The sequence below is a fragment of the Erinaceus europaeus genome, chromosome 17, assembly GCF_950295315.1.
Source record: "Erinaceus europaeus chromosome 17, mEriEur2.1, whole genome shotgun sequence".
NCBI classification, from domain to species: Eukaryota; Metazoa; Chordata; class Mammalia; order Eulipotyphla; family Erinaceidae; genus Erinaceus; species Erinaceus europaeus.
Window position 1 is genome coordinate 8,317,749 of NC_080178.1, and position 12,271 is coordinate 8,330,019.

A 12,271-nucleotide genomic window follows, 5' to 3' on the forward strand; every position below is an offset into this window, starting at 1 on the left:
GTGCACCTGGTTAAGCACTCACATTTATAGTGTGCAAGGACCCAGGTTCAAGTGCTGGTCCCCACCAGCAGGGAGAAAACTTCATGAGTGATGAGGCTGCAAGTGTCTCTCTCTCTCTATCTCCTCATCCCCTCTCAATTTCTCTCTGTTTCTATCCAATAATAAATAAATAAATAAAAGTATTTTTAATTATAAAAATAATAATATATTTGGGTGAAAGCAATCAGACAAAGATATCTTTTAACTGATTTTTTAATATATCTTTGGGGCTTTTTTAATCGTTTTAATTTCTTTATTGGATAGAGACAGAAATTGAGAAAAGAAGGAAGAAATACACAGAGAAAGGTCAGCAGACCTACTTCACCACTGGTGAAGCTTTCTACCTGCAGGTGGGGACCAGAGGTTTGAACCTGGGTCCTTGCACATTGCAATGTATGCACTTAATCAGGTGTGCCACCACCTAGCCCACCAATTGATTTTTTAAAATTTATTTTTAATGACAAAGAGATACAAAAAAAACTTAAAAAAAAAAAAAAAAAAACTCACACAGAGAGCTACCAGAGCTCTGCTCAGCTGTGGCTGATGGTGGTGCTGGGGACTGAATCTAAGTCTTTGGAACTTCAGGCATGAAAGTCTTTCACAAAACCAATATGCTTTCTCTCTAGACCAGAGAAGGAGAAATATTTGTGCAGAAAATTAGTGATGTAATTAGGGATACAAATATTTGGGAAGGGTGTGGCATTTCAGATAAAAAGAAGGCTTAGGGCCAGGTGGTGGTTCACCTGGTTAAATGCTCACATTACACTGTGCAAGGACCCAGGTTCAAGCCCCTGGTTCCCACCTGCAGGCGGAAAGTTTCACAAGTGGTGAAGCAGCGCTGCAGGTGTCTCTCTGTCTCTCTCCCTCTCAATCTCCCCCTCTCCTCTCAATTTCTCTCTGTCTCCATCCAATAATAAATAAAGCATTTCAAAAAGAAAAAAAACAGAGAGAGAGAGAGAGAGAAGGGAGGCCTAAAGAAAGGAAACAACAGGCATCATAGAAGTACAGCTAGAAAATGTCAGTGGGGTTAGAACAGAGAAAGTGAGGAGAGGCAGAAGGAAATGATGGGGAGAGAGAGGCAGCTCTCACATACATTGCTCAGGGGCTTGACTCTGAAGGTGGCAGGTCCTAGGTGTGACAGCAAATAAATTCAATGTCTCCGTGACAGCTGAGTGAGGAACTCAGTGTCAATAGGCAAGAGAAATTAGAAGCCTTAGTCAGACTGGGAAATAATGACTTAAGACCAGCGTTGAGGGAGGAGATGAACGTGTCAGATAAGACTTATGGATTGGATTTATGTAAGCAGAACTCTGAAACAGTTATGAGAAGCCACTTGAAGGAAGATCTTCAAGTAACAAAATAATAATAGTAATAAGATGCCCAACTTATCCTTCATCACTTCATGCCCTGATTCCTGCTCCCTCAAGTCGCCCAACTGGGTTACTGCTTCTAGCTACACAGCACTCTGACAACAACGACAAATGCTTCTTCGGGCATCAAATTTGCATGTCTCGAAGAGCCAGTCAAAGTCTCCTGACCACTGCCCTCACTTCACCTTTCTAGTTTCATCTTTCATTGTAAGTAAACAGCCTAATGCCTAATGCCATGCTCCTAGTGGTCTCCTGAACTGGAATGGGTTACTGTCTACCTTTTAGCTCTTGCTTATCCTATTTTGACAGCCAGGAAAGTTTCTACGACTTTTATCTCACAAATCCAAAACACTCATTTCCCTGCAAGAAACTTTTCAACATCTGACATACTCTCTCCTCTGTTATATTATATCATATCATATCATATCATATCATATTATATTTATTATATTAGTTAGCTAATGTAGACAAGATCAGCATTTGAAAGGTTAGCATACCAAAAGTCTGAGAGGGTAAGCAATAATAAATGTGAAAACTAAGTAAGAACATAAAATACAGCTATATCTCTGTGTCTACATGGCACAAGCTACATACACGCTTGTTCATTTCAGAGAAACTTCAGAATGTCAGGAACAGAACAGGTCATACTGGCTACCTCCAGGGGGCAGAACTGGATCGCTGAGGACAAGCAAGAGGAAAAAAGGGTTTTCACCATCAGCCTTTGTATTTTCGATTTTTCCATGATATGTGTGTGTGTGTGTGTGTGTGTGTGTGTGTGTGTGTGTGTGTGTGTATGGTCTATTCAAACAATGAACAGATTTTTTTTAAAGTTAAATAAACTAAGAACACATGACAAACCGATTAGAAACCATAGCACTCCTAATAAAAACTTATTATTGTCACCCCACAGTCCTGATGTTGGGGCCACATATTTTACCAAGGCACATCTTTTTTAAAATATATATTTATTTATTTTTATGATTGGATAGAGACAGGGAGAAAATGAGAGGGGAGGAGGAGATAGAGAGAGGAAAAGAGACAGAGAGACACCTGCTGCCCTGCTTCACTACTCCTGAGTATATAGTCTTATATATTTTATTTAGTTTGAAATCTTTGGGTTTATTTTTATTTTTATTTTGCCTCCAGGGTTATTGCTGGGGCTTAGTGCCTGCACCACGAATAGCCTCCTGGAGGCTATTTTTCTCCCTTTTGTTGCTCTAGTTGTTTTTATTGTTGTGGTGGTTATTATTATTGTTGTTATTGATGTCATTGTTGTTGAACAGGACAAAGAGAAATGGAGAGAGGAGGGGAAGACAGAGGGGGAGAGAAAGATAGACACCTGCAGACCTGCTTTACCACTGGTGAAGCGACTCCCCTGCAGGTGGGGAGCTGGAAGGTCAAACTGGGATCCTTATGCCCGTCCTTGCACTTTACTGCATGTGCGCTTAACCCACTGCGCTACCGCCTGACCCCCCACGTTGTTGTTTTTTTTTCCAGAGCACTGCTTAGCTCTGACCTGTGGTGTGGGGGACTGAACCTGGGACTTTGGAGCCTCAGACATGAGAATCTCTTTGTATAACCATTATGCTAGCTACCCCTGCCCTACTCCTGAAGCATATAAACAATATTATGTAACCATTACATTGCCAGTTCTCTCTCTCTTAATATTTTTATTTATTATTGGGAAGAGACAGAGAGAAATTGAGAAGGGAAGGGGAGATAGAGAGACAGAGAGACACCTGTAGCCCTGCTTCATGACTCCTGAAGCTTTCCCCCTGTAGGTAGGGACCAGGGACTTGAACCCGGGACCTTGTGCACTGTAATGTGTGCACTTAACCAGATCCGCCACCTCCTGGCCCCAAGCCACCTCGTTTTTATTCTCTGAAAGCTACTGAGGCTTGTGCCTCATGTTACCAGGCTTCCCCCACACACGTGGAGATCAGAACGTGTATCGAGTTATCTCTCATGTTCCGGTAACACTGCAGCACAAGGCTGAGGGCCACCCGTCTTGAGTCTGGAAAAGTGAATGACAGTGTGGACAAGTTCCCCAAGTGGGAACAAAGAGTTGAGTCCCGTGGAGATGAACTCAACGGGACTGTACTCACCCTGGCCTGCATTTCACCCAGGTGGGCCATGAGCTCATCCAGCTGAGCGACTGCTGAGGTCTTGGGAGGTAGCGGCACTTCGGTTGGTTCTAGGACCTCGCTATGGAGAAAATAAATACACAGAAGTCATATACATCGGGAGTCAGGCAGTAGCGCAGTGGGTTAAGCGCACTTGGCGCAAAGCGCAAGAACCAGCGGAAGGATCCCGGTTGGAGCCCCTGGCTCCCTACCTGCAGTGGAGTCACTTCACAAGTGGTAAAGCAGGTTTGCAGGTGTCTGTCTTTCTCTCCCCTTCTCTGTCTCTCTGCCTCTCTCTCTTTTATTTTTTTAAGTTTCCTTTTAATTCTTTTATTTTTTATTATCTTTATTGATTTGACAGAGATAGCCAGAAATTGAGAGAAAGGGGAGAGAGAGAGGGAGAGAGAGACAGAGAGACACCTGTAGCACTGCTTCACCACTTTCAAAACTTTCCCCCTGCAGGTGGGGACCGGGGACTTGAACCTGGGTCCTTGCACATTGTAACATGTGCGCTCAACCAGGTGCACCACTACCCATTCCCCCTCTCTCCCTATCACCCTTTCCCCTCTTGATTTCTGTCTGTCTCTATACAACAAATAAATAAAAATAATAAAATTTTTATAAGAAATGCATAAACAAAGCATTCAATTCAAGAATGTTTTAAAAGTTTTGTTTTTTAAATTAAACAGAAGGGTAAAAGCATAAATGAGTGAGACAGAAAACAATGCAAAAAAGACTGCTTGTTTTTTTCTTTTGGGGAACATCATGCATACATTTTCAAGTACATAGAAAATGGAAAATCACTCAATAAGCTCAATAAAGATTTCAGAAAACTCGACACTATAACCAAAGATAGAACAGTGTGTATGTGCGTGAGAAAAAAGAAGGGTGAAAATAACAATTGAGATGTGTTTTAAAAATGTCACTAGGTCGTGTTTATTAAAAGTTATTGAAGGGAGTCGGGCGGTAGTGCAGCGCGTTAAGCTCAGGTGGCGCTAAGCACAAGGACCAGCGGAAGGATCCGGGTTGGAGCCCCTGGCTCCCCACCTGCAGGGGAGTCACTTCACAGGCGGTGAAGCAGGTCTGCAGGTGTCTGTCTTTCTCTCCCCCTCTCTGTCTTCCTCTCCTCTCTCCATTTCTCTCTGTCCTATCCAACAACGACATCAATAATAACTACAACAACAAAACAACAAGGGCAACAAAAGGAATAAATAAATAAATTTTTAAAAAGTTATTGAAGTGGGGGCGGGGTGATGGCACGCCCAGTTAAGAACACACATTACCATGTGCAAAGTCTTGAGTTTGAGCCCCTAGCTTCTCACTTGCAGGAGGGGGGGGGGGCTTACAAGCAGTGAAGTAGGTCTGCAGGTGTCTATCTTTCTTTCTGCTTCTCTATCTCTCCCTCCCCTCTCAATTTTTCTCTGTCTTGTCAAATAAAAATGTGTAATAAAAAAGGGGGAGGGGGTCGGGCGGTGGCGCAGTGGGTTAAGCGCACGTGGCGCAAAGTGCAGGGACCTGCGTTAGGATCCCGGTTCGAGCCCCCGGCTCCCCACCTGCAGGGGAGTCGCTTCACGGGCGGTGAAGCAGGTCTGCAGGTGTCTGTCTTTCTCTCCCCTCTCTCTCTGTCTTCCCCTCCTCTCTCCATTTCTCTCTGTCCTATCCAACAACAAAGCAACATCAACAATGGCAATGATAACCGCAACGAGGCTGCAACAACTAGGACAACAAAAAGGGGAAAAAATGGCCTCCAGGAGCGGTGGATTCATGGTGCAGGCACCAAGCCCAGCAATAACCCTGGAGGAAAAAAAAATGGGGGGGGATGCCTGCTAAGAGTAGCACTGAGCGCCAGAGACTGGAAGCAAAAGAAAAAAGGAAGAAAGAAAAAAAGAAAAAAGTCATCTTTTTTTTTTTCCTACCAGAGTTATTAGTGCCTACACAATTCCTTCCTGGATATTTTTTCTTTTCTTTTTTTTTTTAATTAGAGGGTAAGGAGGCCGGGTGGTAGCGCAGTGGGTTAAGTGCAGATGCACAAAGCGCAAGGACCAGCTAAGGATCTCGCTTCCAGCCCCGACTCCCCACCTGCAGGGGAGTCACTTCATAGGCAGTGAAGCAGGTCTGTAGGTGTCTATCTTTCTCTCCCCCTCTCTGTCTTCCCCTCTTCTCTCAATTTCTCTCTGTCCTATCCAACAACAATTACAGCAATAACAAAAATAACAAGGGTAACAAAAATGGGGGTGGGGGGAAATGGCCTCCGGAAACAGTGGATTCATACTGAGCCCCAGAAATAAACTTGGAGGCAAATAAATAAATAAATAAATAAATAAATAAATAAATAAATGGAATGATCACTTACTTAGAAAATACAAAATAAACAGTCAAATCACTATAATGAATAAAGAATCATAATGATGATTATGTACAAGAAAAAAATGAATCTATGGACATACCACCCTGAACATGCCCAATCTTGTCTGGTCTGAGAAGCTAAGAAAAAAATGAAACAATTCTCTTTTCTGTAGTCCAGTAGTAACCAATCTGAAGAACCCAATGAGAAAATAGATATGTTTATAATGCCAGCAAATATATTACAGAAGAAACCTAGTAAGGAATGAGTATGACTGCTGTGTAGAAAAATTAATGACGGGCCAGGTGGTGGCACATCTGGTTAAGTGCTCAAATTATACTGTGCAAGGGCCCAGGTTCCAGCACCTGGTCCCTACCTGCAGGGGGAAAGTTTCATGAGTGGTGAAACAGGGCTAGAGGTGTCTCTGTCTCTCTCCCTCTCTACCCCCACCCCTCAAATTCTGTCTCTTGGAAGTGGGGGGTAGCGCAGTGGGTTAAGTGCATGTGGCGCAAAGCCCAAGGACCTGTTACAATTGCGGCTCCAGCCTCTGGCTCTCCACCTGCAGGGGAGTCACTTCAAAGGCAGTGAAGCAGGTCTGCAGACACCTCTCTGTCTCTCTTTCTCTCTATCTCCCCCCTTCTCTCTCAATTTCTCTCTATCCAATAACAAATTTTAAAAAATTAAAAAATTCTGTCTCTATCCAATAATGCATAAATAAATAAAATATTTAAAAAGAAGAAGAAAATAAATGACTGGGCCAGGTGGTGATGCATCTGGTTAAGCGCTCACATCACAGTGCGCAAGGACCCAGTTCAAGCCCCTGGTCCCCACTTATGAGGGAAAGTTTCACAAATGGTGAAGCAGGGCTGCAGGTGCCACTTTCTCTCTCTCTCTCCCTCTCTCTCTCTCTCTATCTATCTATCTTCCCCTCCCCTCTGAATTCCTCTCTGTCTCTATCCAATAATAAATAAAATATTGAGGGTGGGGGAGAAAGAGAACTGGCAATACAATGGTTTATATGTTTCTCACTTTAGTTAAGTCCAGGAAATTTGCTTTCCACAGAATTTATACCAAATTATTTTGGGGCAGGTTGTGGCGCACCTGGTTAAGTGCACACATTACTGTGCATAAGGACCTGGGTTTGGCCCCCATCTGCAGAGGGAAAGCTTCACAAGCCTTGAAGCAGTGCTGCAAGTATCTGTTTTTGTTTCTCTCTCTCTCTCTTTCTCTCTCTCTCTCCCCCTTCTATGTAAATTTCTCTCTGTCCTATCAAATAAAATAAAGTATTTTTTTAAAAAAAGATTAGTGAGGGTGCAAAAGGTCTTCATTTCCATATAAAGGTACAATATACCACTTTCTCCCAATTAAACTATAAATTCAAATGCAAATTCTAATAAAGGATTTCTAAGATAAATCATTAACTTAAAGCCAAGAACAATATGAAGATATTTTCTCATTTACATACATTTATAAACACATGCTCACGGAAAAAAAAAGAGAGAGGGAGTGGGATATGAAGTTGTGGTAGGAATTGTGTGGCGTTGTATCCCTCTTATCCTATGGTTTTTGTCAGCGTTTCCTTTTTATAAATAAAAATTAAAAAATAAAAAAAAACCTAGATTGTTTCTGACTTTGACTACTTTTATTCATTCACTCTTTCCTTTACTTTGTGAGTGGAAGAGCAGAGTACCGTTCCACCATGTACATTGCCAGGGACTGAACCCAGGGCCCTTCATGCTGCTGAGTCACTTGACTTTTACTGTTATGGCAGTATAGTTCAGTAGGATTTTTTTTTTCCTCCAGGGTTATTGCTGGGCTCGGTGCCTGCACCATGAATCCACCGCTCCTGGAGGCCATTTTCCCCCTTTTGTTGCCCTCGTTGTTGTAGCCCCATTGTGGTTATTATTATTGCCATTGTTGACGCTGTTCGTTGTTGGATAGGACAGAGAGAAACGGAGAGAGGAGGGGAAGACAGAGAATGGGAGAGAAAGACAGACACCTGCAGACCTGCTTCACCACCTGTGAAGGGAATCCCCTGCAGGTGGGAGCTGGGGGCTCAAACCGGGATCCTTACGCCGGTCCTTGCGCTTTGCGCCACATGCGCTTAACCCACTGCGCCACCGCCCGACCTCTAGAATTTTTGTTAAAGATTTTATTTATTTATGAGGAAAATAGGGAGAGAAAGAACCAGACATCACTCTGGCACATGTGCTGCCGGGATTGGACTCGAGACCTCATGCTTGAGAGTCCACAACTTTATCACTGTGCCACCTCCCGGACCACTCAATAGAAATTTTTATCCAAGGGGCCAGGTGGTGGCACACCTGGTTAAATGTACATATTATAGTGCACAAGGACCCGGGTTCAGGCTTCTGGTTCAAGCCCCTGGTCCCCACCTGTAGGGGGAAAGCTTCATGAGCGGTGAAGCAGGGCTGTATGTGTCTCTCTGTCTCTCTCCCTCTCTATCTCCCACTCCCCTCTCAGTTTATCTGTCTCTACCCAAAAATAAATTAATTTAAAATTAAAAAAAAAACAATAAAAAGAAATTTTTAACCATATTTGTTTCCTTCGAAAGGGTCAACTTTGAGAGATGAAGTCACCCGGGTCATTCTGGGGAACTGCGTGCGGCTGGATTAATGTTTATATGCAACATTAACTGAAGAGGTTAAGTAAGAATCCATCAGGTTAGTTGCTTCTCTCCCTCCCCCCAGTTGCTATCTTTATTGCTCTCTCTGCCTCGCTCATGCACACATGTGCATAACAGTAAATAAAACTAAACATTCTAAGTATTTAGCCAAGTATGTTTTCAAAACTGAAGACACACATGTCCTAGTTGATTTATGCTTTAGTATCTGTACCAAGCAGGGGAGAAGTCAACGTGACATGGATATCTTCCTTTCTTTATGAAAACATCAGCTAACGCCAGATTTCTGATGGACAACAGGCCCCACAGCTGACACACTGAGTATTTAACAGGAAGATGTAAAGAGGAAGTGACTTTCTCTCCCCTCTTATGATAAAAGACTTTGCTCAGCCCTTATTTGGGTACAGCTATGCAGCTTGGAGTAGAAATCTAGTCTCATTTCCCCTCTACGTAGACAGTCACCATCCCTAAGAGCACTTACTGAATGACTCATCTTTCCCCACTGATCTGAAATGCCACGTATCAACTTTCTAAGTATCAACTTTCCATATGTCTACCTTGGACTTTTTGTTCTCTCGTTGCTCTTTTTTTTTCCTCCTCTGTTCTTCTGTGTATCCACACTACCTTTATCCTATCTTTGTAAGTCTTTGCTCTTCTCCTTCTCCTTCTCCTTCTCCTTCTCCGTCTTCCTCTTCCTCCTCTTCTTCTTCTTCTTCGTCTTCCTCTTCTTCTTCTTCGGGGGGTGGGGGGTTGGGGGCAATGCCCCATTCCACTGTTTCCATTATTTTTATTATGAGTTTTCATTATTTTTTATTCAAGATACATATAGGAAGAGACTACAGTACCATTCCATCATCCCTGGTGTCCTGGTGTTCCCATGTGGGGCCAGGACTGGAACCTGGTGCCTTGTGCATAATAAAGTGCACACTCAACCCACGTGAGCCAACTCCTACGCCCTTTGTAATTCTCACTATCAGGAGAAAACCCATTTAGTAGTTTTTCCTCAAGAGTGATAGGACTGGTTTTTTTGTTTGTCTGTTTTTTATTTATTTATTTATTTTCCCTTTTGTTGCCCATGTTGTTTTTTGTTGTTTTTTTAATATTTATTTTATTTATTTATTCCCTTTGTTGCCCTTATTGTTTTATTGTTGTAGTTATTATCGTTATTGTCGTCGTTGTTGGATAGGACAGAGAGAAATGGAGAGAGGAGGGGAAGAGAGAGAGGAGGAGAGAAAGATAGACAGACACCTGCAGACCTGCTTCACCACCTGTGAAGCGACTCCCCTGCAGGTGGGGAGCCGGGGCTCGAACCGGGATCCTTATGCCAGTCCTTGTGTTTTGCGCCACCTGCGCTTAACCCGCTGCGCTACAGCCCGACTCCCCATGTTGTTTTTTATTGTTGTTGATGTCGTCGCTGTTAGATAGGACAAAGAGAAATGGAGAGAGGAGGGGAAGACAGAGAGGGGGAGAGAAAGACAGACACCTGTAGACCTGCTTCACTGCCTGTGAAGCGACTCCCCTGCTGGTGGGGAGCCGGGGGCTGGGACAGGGATCCTGGGATCCTTATGTGGGTCCTTGGCACTTCGCGCCACGTGAGCTTAAGCCGCTGCACTACCGCCCTACTCCCGATAGGACTTTCTCTTCCATTTTACTCAAATGATACCAACGAGTCCTTCAGTTTAGTGGGCATGTTGATAAGGTCCATAATAAAATAAAAACAACAACAGCAAAAAAAAAAAATTAATGGGCAGTGGGTAGATAGCAAAATGGTTATGCAAAGAGACTCTTGTTTGAGCTCCAATGTCCCAAGTTCAATCCCCTGTACCACCTTAAGCCAGAGCTGAGGCAGTGCTCTGGTAATAAGAAAAAATATATATATTACCTTGGGATTTGGATTTGTGTTGAATTTGGAGTAAAAAAAATATGACGTCTTCCTAGTCTCAGATTTTGTATCCACAGATTTCATGTACTAGTAACTTTCAAAGTGTATCAGTAGGAAAAATAAAGCAAATAAAGTGTATCAATAAGGACTGGTGAGATGGCTCAGCAGTAGAACAACTTCCTGACATACAAGGGGTTCTGGGTTCAACGCCCAAATGCCTGGCACCACATGTGAGAACAATAAGGGTACAACAAGTGGAAATCCACAGAGAAGCAGTGTTTGTTCTCCTTCTCTCTCTCTCTCTTTCTCTCTCTCTCCCCACCTCCCTCCCTCTCTGTAAATAGTACAAAGAGTTTTCATGTACCCTTTCTATCATATATATGTATGGGTAGAGACAGAACTTGAGAAAGAAGAGGAGAGAGAGAGATACCTGCAGTACTATTTTACCACTTGCGAAGCTTCCTCCCTGAGGAAGCCCCCTTCCCATTTTTTCTCTTTCTCGCCCATAAAAAGTGAATTGGGGGAGTCAGGCATAGCGCGGCAGCAGGTTAAACACAGGTGGCATGAAGTGCAAGGACCTGAGTAAGGATCCTGGTTCAAGCCCAGGCTCCCCACCTGCAGGGAGGTCATTCACAAGCAGTGAAGCAGGTCTGCAGGTGTCTATCTTTTTCTCCCCGGCTGTCTTCCCCTCCTCTCTCCATTTCTCTCTGTCCTATCTAACAATGATAACATCAATAACAACAACAATAACTACACAACAATAAAATACAAGGGCAACAAAAAGGAAAATTAATTAATTAGTTAATTAATTAATTTTAAAAAGTGAGTCGGGTGGTAGTGCACCCAGTTGAGCACACACATGATGGTGCTCAAGGACCCAGATTCAAGACCTCAGCCCCCACTTGTCGGGGTGTTGAGGTAAAAAATGACAGACGTGTCTGTGTGGGAATCCCAATGCTAACATGACGCTAACCGGACTTCCTTGTGCAGATGACCCCACAATGTGTCCTGGAGCCCCACTAGGAAAAGAGAGAGACAGGCTGGGAATATGGATCGACCTGTCAATGCCCATGTTCAGCCGGGAAGCAATTACAGAAGCCAGACCTTCCACCTTCTGCATCCCACAATAACCTTGGGTCCATACTCCCAGAGGGTTAAAGAATAGGAAAGCTATCAGGGGAGGGGATGGGATACAGAGTTTTCTGGTGGTAGGAGCTGTGTGAAGTTGTATCCCTCTTATCCTATAGCCTTGTCAATATTTCCATTTTATAAATAAATATTTTTTAAAAGAAGATAATTAAAAATGAAGAAAGGCCTGTTTAGGGAGTAACAACAACAACAACACAGTCATTGAAATGCATTTTAAAATGAGGAGAGGGATTCACAGGTGTGTGTGTGTGTGTGTGTGTGTGTGTGTGTGTGTGTGTGTGTGTAGGCAGGTTGAAGATTCCTATCTGCATAAGGATTTCCTTCCAGGACAGAAGGGGAGGGGATGGGATACAGAGTTCTAGTGGTGGGAATTGTGTGGAGTTGTACCCCTCTTATCCTATGGTCTTGTCAACATTTCCATTTTATAAATAAATTTTAAAAAGAGGGTGGGGCTTGGATGTGTATAAACTAAACCTATGAGTGTGACTTGGGCCAAATCTCTCCCTCTCCCTCTACTCTCTCTCTCTCTCTCTCTCCCTTGATGAGCCTGCCATCATGTAAGTAAGGGCTCTCAGGATCTCTTTCTTTCTCTTTGTCCCTCTCTCTTGGCCCAAGTGTATTCCAACATGTGGATGTTCTCAATTTTCCTGAAGAAAGTTTAAAATTCCCCCAAATTGTACTTTCTCTTCAAGTCTTTGTTGAGTTTATGTGTGACAAACC

The 12,271-nt window shown here is 43.3% G+C and overlaps 1 protein-coding gene across 2 annotated transcripts in view; it reads right to left on the reverse strand.

Moving 5' to 3' along the window:
- The window catches only part of LPXN (leupaxin), a 59,468-nt gene that overhangs the window by 20,364 nt on the left and 26,833 nt on the right, over window positions 1-12,271 (reverse strand). For both annotated transcript variants that reach the window (XM_060176239.1, XM_060176240.1), the window contains one exon: window positions 3,515-3,614. In XM_060176239.1, the coding sequence (XP_060032222.1) occupies window positions 3,515-3,614 (100 nt within the window). The remainder of the gene's footprint in view (window positions 1-3,514; window positions 3,615-12,271) is intronic.